General features: G+C 39.2%; 1 protein-coding gene across 10 annotated transcripts in view; it reads right to left on the minus strand.

Annotated features, from left to right (window-relative positions):
• Positions 1 to 1,654: 1,654 nt before the first annotated feature.
• foxp1b (forkhead box P1b) overlaps positions 1,655 to 20,854 on the minus strand; it is a 476,491-nt gene continuing 457,291 nt past the window's right edge. For all 10 annotated transcript variants that reach the window (XM_087994444.1, XM_087994447.1, XM_087994445.1 and 7 more), the window contains 2 exons: positions 11,114 to 11,280; positions 1,655 to 5,473 (listed from right to left, as the gene is read on the minus strand). In XM_087994444.1, coding sequence (XP_087850570.1) covers positions 5,329 to 5,473; positions 11,114 to 11,280 — 312 coding nt within the window. In that variant the 3' untranslated portion in view covers positions 1,655 to 5,328. The remainder of the gene's footprint in view (positions 5,474 to 11,113; positions 11,281 to 20,854) is intronic.

The raw sequence follows: 20,854 nt of genomic DNA on the forward strand, positions 1-20,854 counted from the left end.
AATGCACATATTAGCCACTTTGCTTTAGCAGTGCTATTAAAATAGCAGGCGGAGAGGAATTCAAAATGTAGGTGGTAGATGTTTGTTGATATCACAGAGTTATTTCTACATTTATAAGTAATGTATATTAAGTGATTTTTCAACATAAATGCAAACTAAAATTGGCAGTATTGGCTGCATTAAGTATAAAAAGGATATCCAATAACTTAGCAGAAGTTTACAATCCACCAGTACAGCACTTCAATCCATTCTGGGTGAAATTTATATGTATATCAAACAATTTTATAGCTAATAGGCAACATAGATTTCCTTTTTAGTCCTGTTCACCTCAATTTATTAAATTGGGTGTTTGTAGTCTATTTAAGGTACAGAAAACTGGTCTAAATATATATATTTTCTAATTGCTTTGACAGGTGCAGTCTAGTGAATTTAGTGTGTTTTCATCTGGAATGTTGGCCAATACTGCTGCCATATAATCACCATTCACTGAATAGATGCAAATAAAATAGAAGAAAAATAGTTTCGCATCAAATTTTATTAACAATTATTGCAGTTATAGTGCAACAGATGTTTATAAGGACTTATTTCAAAACATACAATTTAATAACCCTCTTCTTGTGTTGTATAATATTTTTAATTTCAAAACTGATTAAATTCCATTTGAAAACAGATCTTTTCAATAAGACACGTAGCAGCTGTGGAGAGTTTTGAATTGTTTGTTCTCTTTCAGCTCAAGTATTTTGAATTATTCAGCTGTGCATGTGCCAGAAACATTCCGCACTGAATGGAAATTCTCTAAATGTGGATTTTCTACTTGGGCTCAGAATAATAAGAAACATGTGTATTTTAAAAAAGGGGTCAACTTAATGAGGAATGCACGAAGTATAGAGTTACTTCTATATCCTATTACAACATGTGCTAATATTTGCTAAACAAATTTTCTGAACATTTGTGGAAAACATCTAAAGATATTTTTTCAAGCAACCTGCCAATCCAGCAAAGTGCATATTCCGCGGAGGGGGTTTTTAACATTAGTGAGCTAATCATATATTTGATTGCACATTTCCTGTAGTGACCCTGATCGTTCTGTGACCCAAATTAAAATTATACCCCCTGACATTCATAATACTAAGCAATAAGATAAACTGGAAACAATTCATGTCACCTAAAGCTTTTTAACAAATCAATGCAACTATTTGTAATTGCTTGTTTCACAAGATTAAAAGTGTCCAGACCTGACCTGTGTACTCAGTTTTGTGCCCAACATGACCTGTGCATTGGTCGTTAAAACAAACCACTTGTGATCAGCAATAATTTCCATCAAGAAATCCATATTACTAATATTTCTAGAATTCTAATGCAGTTAGAATTTATAGCTGATCAAATGCAGTTACCTAAATTGCTGTTACAAGGAGACAGTTTAACCACCATTATTAATTATGGGAGAATTTAATGTTTAAGTACTGGCACTTGTATTGGTCATCTTTATAGTTGGGTCAGGAAAGTGTCAGAATAGTGCTTGATAACTAGCCATTTCATCTGTTACAGAGGATTTTTAAACGATGTGTGATGAAAATGGAACAATACTAGAAAATGATGACTTTGGGCTTGGGAGATCAACATCACCCTGAAAATGACAACACTGCAAACGGTGTGAACAACCAGCATTTTTATTGCATTTGAGAATGCTAATGTCAGTAATTAGTACTGACTACACACATGAATTTTTTTATTGTCTGCATCAACAGACATGGAATGATGGATTACACTGATGTAAGGAATGAGTTCCTGTATGCCTCTACAATAATCTCTTAACTGGCAGCAACAACGTTCAAAGCACCATGATAACACAATGTCCTCATTCTGTACCATTTCCAAACAACCTTTAAGAAACAATCAGATTTTTTATTCACTGGCTTTTGACAGTATAGAAGGCTGTGACTCTCATTCCTGACATTGAAGTTACCTGAATCATGGTACTTCGATCATGATAATGTACGCTTTTCTTAAAGAAAAAGCATGTAACAAATTATCTTTACATCTTGGCACCTTGTAAAGTTCTTATTTTTAAAAAAAATATTCAACAGGTTGACACTCCCCAGTTTTAATAATCATTACTTCACTGCAACTGGCCCTGGAATTCATCATGCTAAGTATTCACGACAGCAGGAAGAGAAATGACTTTTTAAACTGTCTTCTCCAAATCCTTCAAACTTTTAAGACAGCTGCAGAGGGCAGTGGTTGGACCTTTGTAAGCGGGAAGTATCAAAACAGCCTAACACAAACAAAACTGTACAAAATGCTTCGTTCAATGGTAACTTAAAATTCTGTCAACTGTACTACAGTTAAAGCAAAAAAAGGGGATTCTCTCCCCAATGTCAGCAAATAACTTCTGTTATTCTTAAAGCAAGGATTAATAAGTAAAATACATGTGCAGAACATTTGCAGTTTCAATACATACAGTAGTTTTCAAAGCTTTCTTTTAATATAGTCAATACAAAGCAGTTGCTCAAAAGCAAATGTGATTTAACAGAGATTTTTTGTTTTTAAAAGAACAGTGTTTAAAAAGAAACAGAAAAAGACAAAGGCTTGCACCAACACATTGGGATACTTATGTACAATGTAACAAACCCCCACCCTTTAGAAGCAACCACATATCCAAATGGATATGATGACAATGTTCGATCATTGAAATCCTGTACATAAAGAGCCTGAGGTTCAGAGTTGATTCTGCTGAAAGGCTGTGGCACCTGCTAGATATGCAAGCTCTAATTTTGCTAGTCTTTAGACTAAACATGCAAGACATACAACTAAGTGCAACTGAGTGAAATGTTTTATTTATCATTCCCTAAAAGTTTGAACTGAGGTATGCGTACTAACAGTTTCTCATGCTGTTAACTTTAGTCATGTCTAGCTACACATGCTGAGAATGAACTAATCTAACCATCTTCTATTCCCTCAAATACAGAGTTAACCAACAGGCCACTCAGTTTGAAAGCATGGGATCTCTTCTCATGATCCCATTTAGCTACTGCCTGCACATCCTCATGAAGCTGCCTGGAATGCCATTACAAATATATATTTCAAAAGACCACAGACTGCCCATTTAACAGAAAGTTGGATTAACCTTAAAAAAAAACTTCTGCAATGTCTCTTGTACCAAGCTTATGAGTGCTTTTGTATGAAGAATGTTGGAACAAAACTGAACAAATTTGAAGATGTGTGCCAAAGCAAACCAAAAATAAGTAATCTTGGCACAACAAATAAATTGGTCTCCAAACAAAAGTGGCACACCATCTTTCAATTACAGCTTCCATAACAAGCATTATCCTAAAACACTATTATGTGGTCCAGTTCCATCATGGAAGCTATTCCTTTTCTCTCTGTATTACCATTGGAATCTTGCATTTTCACCTTTTCATCTTACTCTTACCAGCACAGAAAGGATCTACATTCACCTTCCCTTGATGGAATGCTCCCTTTTTTTGTGGCCTCAGTGATATAGCTCCTTGGTTTGGTCTCCAATTACATCTTCCTACAGTGAGCAAACTTGGTCATTATAGGAAGGAGAAAGCTGAATTTTCAGAGATAATACCTTTGGTTCAAACATCCACCTGGCCTGCTGCAGACACTGTTAAAAGGAGACTTAAACATCACAGGTTACTGTCTGTGCATCAGTCCATTTTTAGCCATTTCCCCCCTCTTGATTCTGCTACCTCCTTTGATCAACAATAAGAGGATATTTGGCTTCATCAGATAAAGCATCAAACAGAGAACATATAATTTACCTTTTAGATCATCTTTGGTAATCTCAGAAAAAATTATCTGGCTTTTTTAAAAAAAAGTAAAAATAAATAAAGCTCTGAAAGCTTCTTCAACTGCCAAACTATATAGTCCTAAATAAATACAATGGGGGAGAGGGGAGTGACAGAAAAGTGACCAAGTCGCAGTCTTGAAACAGCAAAGATGTTGAGTGTTTTGGAAAATAATTCAATGACTTCTATTAACAGAATTACTTTCTGTATGTAAAGTTTGCTTCAGAATCACTATAAGCTTGCAAGATAAGCTCTAGTGACATTGCTTTTGATTTTGTCATCTATTGTGAAGTTTAAGTTTGCTGAAATAACAAATTTCTACCTATAGAGCTACTTAACACAGCACTAGACATAAACCTTAACTAAAAAGCTTAGCTGCAGTGTGAATTATTATTTGTACAGACTTTTTTTTTGTGTTCTACTTTCTTTGACTCAACTCCTGTGTCTCCTTACTACTTGCTGAACCTGAAAAACAGGAATCATTCAATGACATTATGCAGGAGACAAGAGCGAGTTACTAATGTCATCTTTTTTTTCTGTCATTCTGTCCCCTGGTTCATTACTGCAGCCTTCCTAAAAGTGAACCTTTCTCTGGAGTCATGGAACATTGATTCCGCCAGTTGATATTAAAAGTTGGGCCTGTTGATTGCTGACTGAAAGCAAATGAAATAAAGCAGTATCAGTAAACAGAATAAAAGCTGGTCTGAGGTTTAATTTCTTTTTATAAAATTAAAAAAAAGCAATGAATTTAAGGGGAATGAATGACAGAAAATCTACCATGTGTGTTACAAACTGATGTCAGGCATTTTGTCCCATTGGTTAAAAAAGACTTTAACATTCAACCACTACTGCTGAACATAGAGCTTAATGAGGTCCTCCAGAGGCCTGTGGCCTACGATTATAAAACTGCTTGGGTGCAGCAGAAGCAAACAGTGACACAATAAAATTTCGGCTAATTATTTTTCACAAATTATTTCCCTTCTCCCCTGCCCCATGGAAACAAATGTGGATTAAAGGCAGTGATATTTGAATAATCCACTTCCAGTACTGTGCAAATCAGTTTTAGCCTCAGTCTTCCATTTGAATATGCAAGTTCTGGGAAGAGCTCTACCTGCAGTTTGAACTATGAACAGTTTCGATCAGACCCATGAGTCCAACTTGGCAGGACTGCAGTCCAAAATCTGCTGCAAAGTCTGTGTGTATGACTGTACAGTTCAGTAACTTTCAACACTGATGTTGACTTCAGGAGAGGAAAATCCCAAGTACCAAACAAGTCCATCCAATGTACGTAGAATACAAATTCCATTTTTCCAACAAAAAGTAGAAAAAAATCAGAAACATTCCCCAATGGGATTCTTAATGGCACTAAAAGTCATTTAAAACATCTCATTACTTTGTCAAAAAGGGCTGAAAATTCCTCCAAACTTCCACATCATGGAGAGATTTCACAGGTAAGTCTGACGAGCTCTTTTCGTATATGAATCTTCATCTCAGGAAAAGATGAGAAACATGCTCATTCCATGTCTTCATTGCTTGGATCCTCTTCAAATTCTCTGTCATTGTCGAGCTCTGGACTATGATTTGCTGTTGTCACTAAAGACAGGGGTCCTTCCATCTCTTCTGGGTCCACTGGCTCCTCTTTAACATGGATAGGATACCTAGAACAAAGTCATCTTACAGTTAGAAAGCAAAAAAAGGGCACATATTTTAGGCACTTTATAACCGATTAGGAAAGTAATCATCACAGCATTTTAGAAATAAAAAGTTGATTCAAAGTAAGAGTTCCAACAAACTGCTTACGAACCAATAAACACAAATATTAGCACTGACTACAATTCTTGAACTCATAAAACAACAGATTTGCAACATTCAGAAAACATAAAATAAATGAAAATAAATACAACAAAGCAGCTGTTTGTCAAGCACCTTGCGGAGGCTGATCACTGAACACTGAGTACTGCTGCTCTAGTTAACATGCAGAACCTGTGAGCCTTCTCTCTAGAGGATGACCCTGAGTGAGGTTCTATCATTAATCAACTTCAACCAAACACAGCAACTAGACACCATGATACATGTTTTAAACTCCAAATTAATGCATATTTTTACAAACTGTCAATAATGGAAGAAAAGCACTGCCAGGAAACACAGGCTGAGGGTAAAAAGCCTGCTAAACATAACAGTGTGATAAGAAACTGCATTCCTAACGAGAATAATAATGCTGTCAGTTGTAAACAAGGCAGAACATGATCCCAGCCCTTGGACTGGGCAAGGGATGCACTAAGGAGATGAGATCTGCCAAATTCTCATTACTGAATAGCACATGAATAACCCATGGGGGGGAATGTGGGTTGATTTTATGAAACCACAGTGATAACAATTGAAAAATGTCCTGTGTAAATCACATTTACAACAATCTAGTCAGAAACACAAATAGATTTTGGGGTGGCTTTGTCAGGAAGCTCGTGTAAACACGCCAATGAGCAAACAGTGCTTTCCTGAGTGACCAGAATTTTAAAAAAAAGACAGTATAGTCAAATAACTTTGTTTCTTTTGCTTAACTATCATGCACTGAAACAGGAAGTAAAGTGGAAAAGCAGAGAACGCCCTTGCTGCTTTCAAAACAATTCACTTTTTAAAGGCATTCATTGTTTTCTTTAAAGCTGCAGTAACTTTGTCTCTTTCCCTTCACTACTTGTTGACCAACTTCCTCTACCCATGGATCTTTCTGTTCTTCAAGTAATAATAATCCCCCACCCAGACTACACTTCCAATCCTTATCTTCTGCATAATAATCTTTCACTTATTTCTTCAGTCTAAGAAGGGAATGACTTTCAATGGAACTCTGCTTGGTGCCCGTATATTGTGCTACCCCATTGCACACTGTGCTTATTTGCTTTGTAGCTAACTTTGGAGCATGTCAGGATGAAAGTGCTATCCTGGAGCAGTGATTATTCTACTGCAAGTATACTTTCCAGTATTTCAAACAAACAAAAAGCTTCAGTGGTTTGTAGCCACAATGAGCAAATGTCTCGATTGACAATATCTACTTTGTTACTGATGTGTTTGAAGAAGGATGCAAAACTTTTAACAGCATGTGAGGGGGGGGGGGTGTTAAAAAGTGCTGCAATACCAGCAAGTGGTTTGACATAACGATTGCTGTGTTCATATTCTTCACACAATACTTCACCTGTGTATTTTTCACATTAGGTACAAAGCTATGTTGATTTTATCTAAGCTACCGTTCATGCACAACATACCAGATGTGACACAGTAAACAAGATATATACAGTTTAAAGTGCTTCTGCAAATGCTAACCAATATCAAATGCCTGATAACAATTCCCCACAGAAAGCCAAGCTTTGCACACTGGACATCATCACTCAACTTAGTATCAAAATATCATTAGAGACTAATTTTACATTTGAATGTAGTTACTGGATTAATTTCTGCATGGGATACAAAAAATTGGATATAAAGCAGATGCATGCAATGTAACAAAGAAAACCAATTAATCACAGAATCTAATCTCATATACGTGGAACCTTCCTCTTCCACTGGCAGTTTTAAAGATTACATTAAGATACATTTTTCCATAGTCAGCTAGGGGAATTTGCTCAATAATCCCCATAAATACTGTACATCCAGAGGGACTGCACACCCACCCATCCTGCCTTACCCTTCCTGTTACAGCATTCTGCCCTCAACACCATCCATACTTAGCATGGACAGCAATCTCCCATTACTTCATACTGTTATATATGCGCTCATTATACTGCCGTCTGGTACTATAATGCTCCTATTAATTTTCCTTTTGATATTTTAAGAGTGATCTATAAATCATGTAGCCTTTCATATGAGCCACCATTAATGTCTGGCAATGATGCTGTCTGCAGCATATTATTTTAAGCTTATAATGTAAGCAAGTGAATGAGTGGTTTTATTCTGCAGAATTTATTACAACTTTTAGGTTTACAGTGGCTACAGGCAAATTTATTCAACACCTTTGTTTTAGTGCTTGTTTTGTTATCAACATCATTTGATACAATTTGCTATGCAAAATGATGCAAAGGATCATACTCTAACCAAGTTCTATTAAAAATGAGAAAAAAAAGGGCTTTGCTGTAGGCTGTGTTGAATCCAATCATCCCACTTTTGAACTTGTGTACTCAACCTTTTTTGAATGGTTATTTTTCAGCTAGATCACAGGACCTGTATCTATGGAATACATAGACACACTGCCACATAAAGTGCTCATTACAGAGTGGCACGTGCTAACACGACAGTTGTTCATCTTCTGTCAAGTTCAACACATTTTGTTTATGCAACCACTGCTCAAAGCATGACACCTTTTAGAGAATTCTACAGTGCAGCTTAAAATAATCTGAGGTTTTTCCAACTTGATTTGATCCTAAGATCACCTACAAGCAACATCAAGAAGGAGATTAATAAAGAAAAAAATGTTTCCTTGCATTTACTGACAGATTCATTCATTGTTCTGCCGCAGCTGTAATGACACAAGATTATGATGTCTAGTAAAGGCATTAGTGATAGGTAATGAATGAATGATAGCACCAATAGCCAGGGTTAGTGATCTGACCTATTTTTTAACAAAGGTAGACAATTTTGCAATGAAAATAGCATAAATGTTAGCAATTTGATTGTCAACAGGACAAAGTTATATTTATATCACTTGAATAACAAAATTGAAAAATCCATCAAGTGTTCTTTGGTGGTTCCCGCTACAGTAAAAGTCCAGCACAAATTTCATACCTAATAGAAGGGAATTTGATTAGAAGCCAGCTAAGACACTGAATGCCTTTTTTTTTTCCTGCATTATAGTTAGTTAGTACAGTTGCAGTAGGGAAATGACAAAAAAAATTACTTAACATCCATATTCTTTGTAGAAAATTAAACTTGCCTGACAGCATTTGCAAATATCAACTTCAGCACTAACATATGGTGAGTTTATTTCTACCAACAGGTGTGTTTTTTTTCAAAGAATTTCATGTCGGGTGGTGCAGTGCAATCGAACACCAAACAGGCCTTGCTAGGGGTGCGGTAGGATATGGTTTTATACTTGGAAGTTCCCCACATGCTGGCTTCCTGATCTCAGCTACATTGTAATGGGGAGTTGGTGAATGGAGGTCAAGGCCTTCCTGACAAACGGCAAGGAACAATTATCAGCCAAGCAGCATTAATACACTTTCTAGTGGACATTTATGTGACACATCAGTGGTGATCGGGCCAATGTTTCCTAACCATCCCCCTGAACTCAGAAACAGGACCTAGAAATTGAGAAACGAAAGAGGTGGTGTTGCAAATACATTCAGAATGTTTTTAGATTTTAAATGATGCACTCAGAAAAGTGCTTGCACAGCAATGTACTTTACAATTTTTTTTTAAAAATTGATAGTTGTCAAAAATAATCTGATTTAACTTCTGTCAAAACTTCCTAGGGAAACTTACACAGAACACAATAACGAATGTGAATACTCATGCATTAAAAAATAAACCAGTGCTCTGCCAATTTGAAACTTAAATATTCACACTTGCAGCAGAAAGAATTGAGTCACTCAGACTTTAAGACGTTTCATAAGACAAGAATTCATAGGACAAAGTACAAAATCCTGCACTTTGTTTTCCAAGACATAACAACTGTTCTCAATTATTTGGGGCAGGTCTAATTTTAAGGAGACTACCTTTCGGACTTGATGAGCCTACTGCCAGAAAAATAAATTTGCTTTGTGAGCTGAAAACAATGATTGGACATGCAGAATTTCACAGATAGGTACAGTCAGTCATGAGTTTAGATTAGAGTGATGCTAGAAAAGCACAGCAGGTCAGGCAGCATCCAAGGAGCAGGAAAATCGACGTTTCGGGCAAAAGCCCTTCATCAATGTTGATTTTCCTGCTCCTCGGATGCTGCCTGACCTGCTGTGCTTTTCCAGCACCACTCTAATCTAAACTCTGGTTTCCAGCATCGGCAGTTCTCCCTTTCGCACAGTCAGTCACGAGTGCAATCTACAGAGATAATAAAATAATTGCCTCCTGTTTGGAAAGTGTTGCAGACTGAAAACCATGTACCATAATATAGAAAATTAGACTAAAGAAAGCCTGCCAAAAATAACATTAAAAATTGATTTTGGCTACCCAGGTGAGAGAAAATCTAGGAAATGGCAAGTTTTATGAACATCACTGGCTGGGCCTTATAACACAAGGTGAGGATTGGAGTAATGGCATGCACTTAGATCTGAAATAATTGTGAAAATGTCAAAAGAGTCTGATCACTAGAGATGAGCATTTCTATAGTAATTAGAAGTATATATATATATATATTTAAATCAGTATTGCAAATAAAATGGCAAACACTAAATTCACTGTTTGGGGAAAAATAATCCTGATAAGTACTTAAGCCCCTATCATTTAAGTTTATGAGAGTGCATCTTCTATATTATTTAAAATCAGATTTATAACTACTGGTTGACAGAGTTTAATGGGTGACCTTTAGCAATAAATGCTGTTTGAGTTCTTCAATGGCCTAGTACAGCACTGACCCAGACTATCAGTTGCTCCTGGCTCGTTAAGAGAATTTAAACCACAGCAGCCTTTGTAGTGTTAAAACTGACCTCAGTACCTCTGGAATACAGAAGGAAAAAATAAGCTAACATTCCCATCCTAATTACTATGTTGCAAACTCTGCTGAAAAATGCAAGTATGTGTGGATGTCAGGTGAAAACATGACTGGCTTAACTATGATGCCATTCGCATCCAGTCGACATATTAAAATGGTTACTTAGGTGAAGTAGCTGAGGCCGTTTTCTCAAGCGTTCAACACTTTCAACAGACAATGGAAGGAAAGTGTAAATAAACATCTGGTTTTAGCAGAGCTGAGTAGACATATACCCCTAGTAAGAAGCTGAGTCAAAGCAGAAAAAGTTGGTAATACTCAGAACTCTGGCGGTATCTGAGTCGTTGCTGAGTCGTCTAATATACACTGCATTGCCTAGATGCCTCAATTGCTAAGGACTAATATTCAATTAAGAACCTTTGAACAAATATCAACAAACTTCCAAGGGGTGGTGACAAAGATTTGAACACTTAATATCTTGAAATTTTGATGCTCTGCCAGAAAGGGTGAGGGGCAGCATATGGTCATTGGGAGAAAATGGTTCCACACAATTCTTCAGTTCTTCACAGCAAAGTCCAGACATTCCACAATCATGACCATCCCAGAGAAAATGATTGAAAAACACAATTAAGGCAAAGAGGAAAGCAGAAATCAATGCTTCAGTACTCACATTGTTTGCAATGGAGAACGTCCTGGACTGCTGTCACTTTCATTGCTATTTGAATGCTCCACTGCACCATTTAGCTCCTCATGAATAGCACCCACCATGGTGGCTACAGTGGGATTTCCCATGGAAGCAGTAGTGTATAGAGGTATGTTATTCTCAGTCATTGAAGCCTATTGAAACACACAATGAAAATAAGCTTAAAAACAGGTTCGACGGAACCTTAGATGTTCTCTGACATTCTTGGCTTCTGTTTTAGAAACAATTAAGTTTCCTTAGTTCGATTTGCGAAATGTATTCATACAATATTCAAGAATTTCATTATCACCCCAATTATAATAAATCTTACAAGTGTGTAGTACCTTCAGACAGTTAATTATTTATTTTTAGGCTGTACAGTTTTTCGTTTTGACACCACCTTCCAAAATCACAAGCTCTAACAACTGGAAGAACAATGACAGCAGACATCAGCAGTTCCAAGCCATTCACGGAGATGACTTAGAATCATATTGTTGTTCCTTCAATGTAATAGAGGAAGTCCTGGAACTCATTCTTTAACAGCACTGTAGATGTATCTATACCAAATGAACTACAATAGTTCAAGACAAAGGCTCACCACTACTTTCTCAAGGGTAATTAGGGATGGCCAACAAACGTTGCTCTTGTCGGTGCTGTAGGCAAGAACAAATATAAAAAAATGTAGACAATAAGTTCACCCCTAAATTATATTTCTGTTGAGAAGCAAAGAAAGGACATTTAGGAACTACTTTACAATGTAAGCAATAGCTACCTAACAGACTGCAATATTAGGACAAACTAAATGCAGTGGGTGAGAAATTTGCATAGACTTGTGGATGCTTTTTTGGTGTTGCATGTCCCCTTACTGTTTCAACATGGTGTTTGCACATCATGTTATGTACACTTGATGGATGAACTGTAGTGAATGCTCACAGGAACTACACAGAGAAGGCAGGTCATGACATAAATCTGTGTGCTAAGGTGATTTGACACAAGTAGTGCCATTTTGGAGGTTTTTGGCATAACTTCCGCATACCTGGACTGGCCTCTACGGGTCTGACCAGGACACACTCCCTGGAATGCAGGCAGGGACCCCCTGTGCAGAGTCACTCTAACTGGATGCCTGACTTCGGCCAAAGCCTGGGACTGATATGGAAGACTGATAGTGCTGAGCCTCCCTGACTGGTAATCCCTCCATAGATTTTGTTCCATTGACTAGTCCCCTGGAACTTTCAGACATATCCTACTGCTTGCTGTAGATGCAGTCTGACACAATCACTTTTGGATGGCACAGCAGCTGAATGGTGAGCGCTGCTGCTGCACATCACCAGGGATCCAGGTTCGATTCCAGCCTCAGGTGACTGTCTGTGTGGAATTTGCACATTCTCCCCGTGCCTGCGAGGGTTTCTTCCAGGTGTTCCGGTTTCCCCCCACAGTTCAAAGATGTGCAGGTTCGGTGGATTGGCCATGCTAAATTGCCCGTAGTATGCAGGGAATGTGCAGGCGAGCTGGATTAACAATGGAAATGCTTATACAGAAGAAGACTACGTTATTAGATAGTCTTTATAAATCCGATAGAGAATGTAGTGTCCTACGACCAGTGGGGGTATCTTCCGCCAGTAATATTTATCATTTGCTACATGATGAAGTATCAGGAGATATGGATAATCTGCTTAAAACATGGGATCAGGATCTGGGACTAGAAATCTCCACAGAAACGTGGAATGATATCTGGGAAAATGCTAGAAGAATTACTATTTGTAACAGAACCCAGGCTATCCAGCTGAAGATACTTCATAGGGCCCATATAGCACCGGTTCGATTGGCAAAATTTAAGGCAGGAGCATCTCCAATGTGTCCTAAATGCAAAATAGAGGTGGGCACTCTTGTACATTGCTTATGGACCTGTCATAAGATCCGTAGATATTGGACTAAAGTAGCAAGTACCCTGACAGAAATTTTAGGAACGGAAATAAAAGTGGACCCCGTATCTCTCCTCTTGGGCTTTTCGAACTTTCCCTCCCTGGACACGTATGGGAAGAGACTATTTTCTATTCTTTCTTTCTGTGCAAGGAAAAATATTTTGATGAACTGGGTGGCGGAGGGCCCCCCTGGACTTTCAAATTGGCACAGACTAATTATGGAATGTATTCCCCTTGACTTCCTTACAAATATGGTGCACCGAAAGACCGAATTATTTTATAAAATATGGCAGCCCTTTTTGAATTACATAAATACAGATATTTCGGCTATCCTAACAAAGGCTTTTATTTAATTGAGATTACAAACCTGGCTGGTCCGCGGCCCCTCGGGGGAGGAATCCCGCACGAATACGGGTTTTATCATATCTGATGTTAACACATCCCGAGCATGTAAGAGACTTAAATATACACCCTGGTTAGTTGTAGGTTAGATTAGTAGATAGTTGAGTTTTGTTTGTTTTTTTTTTCTTTTCGGTTTTTTTTTTGTTGTTTTGTTTTTTTTTGTCAAATTTTGGCTCTTGTATATTTGAGCTAATTGTATATCAATGTTTATATCTGAGAGTTTTGTTTATTTTTGTAAACTTGTAAAAATGTTAAATTTCTAATAAAAATATCTATTAAAAAAAAACAATGGAAATGCAGGGTTATAGGATAGAGTGGTGGGCTTGGATGGCATGCCCATCGTAAGGGTGGTGTGGACCCGAATGGCCTGCTTCCACACTGTAGGGATTTTTATGACTTGATTTAATTTATTGTCACATGCATTTATTACAAATACAGTGAAAAGTGTTGTTTAGTGTGTCGCCACTCTGGCGCCATCTTAAAAAAACAGAAAATAAACCAAAGCACAGAATATAAATCCAGAAAAATAAAACAATAACATTCATTTTATAGCCTTATTTCAATAAAGTGAGGTGGGCTATGGTACAGATCCCACTTCTAGCTCAGTCATGGGTCTGGATCCAGGCTCCTCCACCCCAATGCCTCAAGTCCCTCCTGCTAAACCAACTACAGGTGCTAAAGCAATGTGGCGCACTGGCATACAAAATATAGAAGTCTTTGACTGAACATCATTGCATAGCACAGCACAGGTGCCTGTCTTTGCATGGTATCTGTACCCAGTGTAGTGAGACACTTCTGGCAGTCAGTGTGTCTTGCTAGCTATGTCTGGCCTTGCAGAGCACACTACAAGTGTAATGAAGAATGCCAAGATGCTGGTGATGGTTCTCTGAACATCAGGTGCTAATGCCCATGGTGATAGTGACATGTGACTGCTGTTCGTAGATTGTGCCGTGATCTGCAGTTTGGCCATGGACAAAATGGAGAAGGTGGCCAGCTGAACCAGTGAAGAACCCACTCTGGTTTCCATTTCGAGTTTTCTCAACAGTTATTAGTTTGGCAAGCGGGATCCAGAACAATGTGGATCAAAACTTAGCTTAGTGGCAGGAAGCAGAGGGAGATGGTCAAATGGTGTTTTTGTGACCCAGCCTGGGTCCGGTGGCACACCATGGGGTTTGGTGCTGTGCTCCTTACTGTTTATGAGGTGTATTATGATCTAGATATAACGTAGGAGGTTTGAAAACTGAAAATATCAGTGTGGTAAATAGGGAAGAGGAAGGCCTTGGACTATTGGATGATATAGATGGGCTGCTCAGATGAGCTAAACAGTGGCAAATGGAACTTAATCCTGAAAAATGTGAGGTGATGCATTTTGGGAGGACGAACAAGGCAAGAGAGTACATGTTGAATGGTAGGATCTTAGAAAGTACAGAGGATCAGAGGGACACCTTTGTGTTTAAGTCCATAGATCCTTGAAGGCAGCAGGACAGGTAGATAGGGTGATTAACGTAGCATATGGAGATTTGCCTTTATTACTCAAGACATGCAGAGCTGGATATACATCATTAGTAAGGCCACAGATGGAATACTGCGTAAGGTTCTAGCTGCCACACTACAGAAGAAATGTGATTGCACTAGAGAAGGTGCAAAAGAGATTCATTAGCTTGCTGCCTTCCTGGAGTGATTCAGCTATTAAGACACAGTAGTTAGGCTGAGGTTGTTTTCCTTAGACCTGAGAAGGCTGGGAGGGGGGGGGGTATGATTGAGGTGTACAAAACTCTGAGGGCATAGACACGGTATATAGGGATAAATTTTATCCCTTTGTAGGGAGGTCAATAATCGGGAGGGGGGGGGCATAGTTTTAAGGTAAGCAGCAGGATGTCTAAAAGGAATTTGAGGAAAATGTTTTTCATCCAAAGGGTTGGTTGTCTCAAACTCATTGCCTGAAAGATTGGAAGAGGCAGGACCCCTCAAGACATTTCATTACTATTTTGATGATAAACTGAAATGCCATAGCATTCACAGCTAAAGGCCGAGTGTTGGAAAACAGGATTAGAATAGTTGGATGTTTGATGACTAGTATAGACATAATGGGACAAATGGCCTCTTTTCACACTATAAAAGTGCCATGAATCTTTAGGACTCTAACACTGACACCTACCTAACAATATGGAAAATGGCCCTAGTACAACATGTGTACAAGAAAAGGAGGACAATTCCAACCCAGCCATCATTCTACTCTCAATCATCAGCAAAGTTATGGAAAATGGTCATTGACAGGGCTACCAACAGCACTTGCAATGGAATATCTGCCACAGCCTTGGACTGAATATGGACAAAAGAGCTGAACTCCGGAGATGGGGTGAGAGAGACTACTCTTGTCACCAAGATAGCATTTGACAAGAATGGTATTAAGGAGCACTAGCTGATGGAACACACTCCATGTACCTGGATGAGTCCAGCTCCATTCAAGACATTTGACACCACCGAGGACAAAGCAGTTCACTTGACTGGCATCCCATGCATCACCTTCAAAATGTTCATTACCATCACAAGTGGTGCATACTCTACAAGATGCACTGCAGTAACTCACCAAGGTTCCTCCAACAGCACTTTCCAAAACCTGTGATCTCTTCCATGCACTGCATCTCAAAAGCATCAATCTCACATTATCTTGAGCTCACCAATGGCAGAAGTGCTCAATGCTGCTGGCACTAAATTTAAAGACCAAAGGTGCACCAGTTAACGTCTGCAAGCCAGGAATAGCTCTTCAAGGTTCCAGTGTGGCAAGAAGTTCCCCAAAGATGGCCAATGGAGACAAATTGGTGTGACCTGGATGTCCAGGTGCATGGGTTGGTGCAGATCAGAGCCATCCTCTTTCATGAAATTGAAGCTCTGTATTTTGAGGTACTCAACAGCATATATGGCAGAAGTGAACACCCACAAGCAGCAGCAAGGAAAGTACTTTGAGCTTTCTAATTCATAGCACTTGGAGAAGTCCGCATTCCTCTCAAACGTCCTCTGGGAAATCTCAACTGGACCAACCATTGCATCATTTATGTGCATATTATACAAAAGTAATGACAGAGAATAATGCCTGTGATTATAGGCATTTTCTAGGTGAGGAAAGCAGAGAAAGACAAACACAAGGTATCATCTTAGGGTTTTAATTTTGAAGCTGCTAAAACTACAGGTGTTTGAAATTGTGAGTGGAGATCTTGTAAAATGTTGAGAAAAAGATATGCAAATTCCAAATAACCACCAGCTATGGAGCTCAGGCACTTGAGTTGTAGATGTGTGAAACCCTCAGTGCTAGCTCAGTACTAGTCAGTCCTGTTATTGCGCTTTATTACTTTGTGCTAAAGGCTCTGTATTGTATATTAACTTTACTTTTGAACTGACTAGAGTATTGTGAAAAAAAAACACTTTTGTTAAAGCTTTTCACCTTGACACCATTCACATATATCAAAATCATAGAATCATAGAATCTCCACAGATTTTGGCCATTTTGCCCAAGTCCACATCAACTCTCCAAGGAGTAACCCACCCAGATCCATTCCCCTACGATTTACCCCTGATTAATGCACCTAACCTACACATCCCTGAACTCTATGGGCAATTTAGCATGGCCAATTCACCTGACTTGCACAGCTTTGGCACGTGGGAGGAAAATGGAGCACCCGGAGGAAACCCATGCACACACGGGGAGAATGTGCAAACTCCACAGGGTCAATCACCTGAGGCTGGAATCAAATGCAGGTCGCTGGCACTGTGAGCCAGCAGTGCTAACCACTGAGCCACCATGTCACCCATAGGAAAGGTGAACAACATTTTTCACTATAATTTAAAGTGTGTAGACTGGTTGGCAAGTAGCCTGTATCTGGTAGAAACATTGCTATAGAGAAGGAACCAGAGAGATGATGACAGGTAATTAACTGTGAAATTTGTTTTAATGTAAAACAGACAGTTTAACTCAGATTGGTCTGAGAAATGAAGCAGAAAATGGCTGTCATCCATTTTGTTCATTTGAATTGAGCACATATTCTGGATGCAATGAATACTTGTATATTAAAAAATCCTGCATCTTTCAGTACACTCAAGCACAGGACAACACTGAGATTTCAAGTGACAACTTAAAATTGGTTGCTAGTGTAATTCTTAGCACAATCTGGATTATTTACCAATCACAGAATCAGAATCAAATGTTGTACACTGTCTTTCTAACATCGGAAGGTTAGATTTGGTCAGCAAATTGAATGCTACTTTCGAATAGTGAAGGAACAGGCTGTTCATTATGATCTGCCAATTTTTCAGATGCATGGTCCAAATACCTAGCGCCACACTGGCACTAAAATTGATGTACAATTGATGCTCATTGGTGTGACAGACAAAGTGTGCATTTGACTTGATGGTTGCATGATGTCAGTGATGAATGTCACTCTTGTTGCTATTGCCCAGTAGCAGCGTGAAACGGGTAGCTTCAGTTGTAACTCAGATTTTTGAGATACCTTGAGTTTTCATTACATATTGTGACAAATGAACTGATCAAAGTAGCCATTACCTTGTAATATGGCTCTGATGTGTCCTAATTCAGCATCGAGCTTGGGGCATTGAGCAAATAGCCTTATTTAGGAGACTGCTGATAAAGGTGGGACTGTGGGAATCCAAATGCAAGTGTGGCTCAGTGAAGGCAGGTTTACAGCAGACAATGTTAGAGAACCCACCAGCAGGTTTTGCAATAAGCATATCAAGGAAAGGGAACTCAATTGACTGCTCCATTTCAAAAGGTGAATTTAATCACAGGATGCAGTCATTAAGATACGTAAGAAAATTTTGCATGCAGCTGTAGATTCAACATGCTCTCAAGCTGTCTACGAAAATACTGCCTCTTTACGTTGGCATCCTTGCGAATTATGATGAAAAGATTTGACAAATATTTCTTTTTTCAGATGTGCTCAATTTATATAGTACCAAATGGCTAACTGACTTTTAAATTAACTATAGAGAAAGCCAGCATGATCGATTGCAATAAATATATTTTTATTCAGCATTTGAAGTCATGTGTTATGCATATTCAATGTATTTTCTGTTCAGATTATCCCACTGCCTAAATTTTGACGTTATGATTGACATTTCCAGCAGCAAAGGGGTGAGGAAGTGAGGCAGAAGTTACACAAGGACATGCACAACTGCCCAATGCTAGCCTGCCATCCTCACTAAAGAGCCTCAGTTCAGCCAGCTACAAGAAGGTGCACCATTAAGCAATGTAAATGCTGATTGTACGATGCTGTTCAGAAGCTGGTGCCACTTTGATACAAAACAGTCCAAGGATGTGGCTATTGCCTGTACAGGGCCAGCCATTAATAGCATTATTTGAAACAATATGCATCAATGGGGATTGTTTTTGGAGATCATTTTGATTACACTGGCTAGGAGATCATTTGAAGGCCAAGCAGTCAACCCTGACCTCTGAGGAATCAAAGTTGAGAATGACAGGGATGTGGGGAAAAGAAACCTTTGTACTTCTGTTTGAACTTTCTGCAAGCTCAGTGAGATGCTGGCTACTGCAGATGATGGGAATCATCTTTGTCACTCCATTCCAGCATTGAAAAGAAGAGAAAATGAATTGCTATGATAACAATGATAGGGTTCATCAAGTTGTAGCCCGTTCTTAAAAAGGTGAGGTCAGCTCGGAGACCTACTTAACCAGATCATAGATTTGATACATCAAGAGTCATTTATGCCATTTACTTCTTTTCTAAAGAAGTGTTTAAGGTAGCTGGCATTTGTTCCAGCTGCGTCTTAAAGAATAAAATCCACTGTCACAATCATCACCACATTCTTCAAGTGATAGCGGTATTAGCCAGTCCGCAGATTATGCCGACAAAAAAACCCATCCAACTCATAACATTCCCAAAGGATCATGCTGAACCAATAGGAAAGTACTCATAGTCATAGAGTCAGAGATGTACAGCATGGAAACAGACCCTTCGGTCCAACCCGTCCATGCCGACCAGATATCCCAACCCAATCTAGTCCCACCTGCCAGCACCCACCTCCAAACCCTTCCTATTCATATACCCATCCAAATACCTCTTAAGTGTTGCAATTGTAACAGCCTCCACCACTTCCTCTGGCAGCTCATTTCATTCACGTACCACCCTGTATGTGAAAAGGTTGCCCCTGAGGTCGCTTTTATATCTTTCCCCTCTCACCCTAATCCTGTGCCCTCTAGTTCTGGACTCCCTGCTCAGCCTCCGACGCTCCAGGGAAAACAGCCCCAGACTGTTCAGTCTCTCCCTATAGCTCAAATCCTCCAATCCTGGCAACATCCTTGTAAATCTTTTCTGAACCCTTTCAAGTTTCACAACATCTTTCCGATAGGAAGACCAGAATTACATGCAATATTCCAACAGTGGCCTAAGCACTGTCCTGTACAGCTGCAACATGACCTCCCAACTCCTGTACTCAATACTCTGACCAATAAAAGAAAGCACACCAAGTGCCTTCTTCACTATCCTATCTACCTGCGAGTCCACTTTCAATGAGCTATGAACCTGCACTCCAAGGTCTCTTTGTTCAACAACACTCCCGAGGACCTTACCATTAAGTGTATAAGTCCTGCTAAGATTTGCTTTCCCAAAATGCAGCACCTCGCATTTATCTGAATTAAACTCCATCTGCCACTTCTCAGCCCATTGGCACATCTGGTCAAGATCCTGTTGTAATCTGAGGTAACCCTTTTCGCTGTCCACTACATCTCCAATTTTGGTGTCATCTGCAAACTTACTAACTGTACCTCTTATGCTTGCATCCAAATCATTTATGTAAATGACAAAAAGTAGAGGAATAAACAAGGGCTGCAGATGCTGGAAACCAGAGTCTAGATTAGAGTGCTGCTGGAAAAGCACAGCAGGTCAGGCAGCATCCAACGAGCAGGAAAATTGACATTTCGGGCAAAAGCCCTTCATCAGGAAGTAGAGGACCCAGCATCGATCCCTGTGGCACTCCGCTGGTCACAGGCCTCCAGTCTGAAAAACAACCCTTCACCTCCACCCTCTGTCTTCTACCTTTGAGTCAGTTTTGTATCCAAATTGCTAGTTCTCCCTGTATTCCGTGAGATCTAACTTTGCTAACCATCTCCCTTGGGCAACCTTGTTGAACTTCTTACTTGTTGAACGCCTACCGCTCTGCCCTCATCAATCCTCTTTGTTACTTCTTTAAAAAACCCAAATCAAGAGTCATGATTTCCCACACACAAAGCCATGTTGACTATCCCTAATCAGTCCTTGCCTTTCCAAATACATGTACATCCTGTCCCTCAGGATTCCCTCCAACAACTTGCCCACCACTGATGTCAGGCTCGCTGGTCTGTAGTTCCCTGGCTTGTCCTTACCACCCTTCTTAA

This window comes from Chiloscyllium plagiosum, unplaced genomic scaffold (assembly GCF_037043375.1).
Source record: "Chiloscyllium plagiosum isolate Xiang-an unplaced genomic scaffold, Cpla_swu_hap1 HiC_scaffold_14, whole genome shotgun sequence".
NCBI lineage: Eukaryota > Metazoa > Chordata > Chondrichthyes > Orectolobiformes > Hemiscylliidae > Chiloscyllium > Chiloscyllium plagiosum.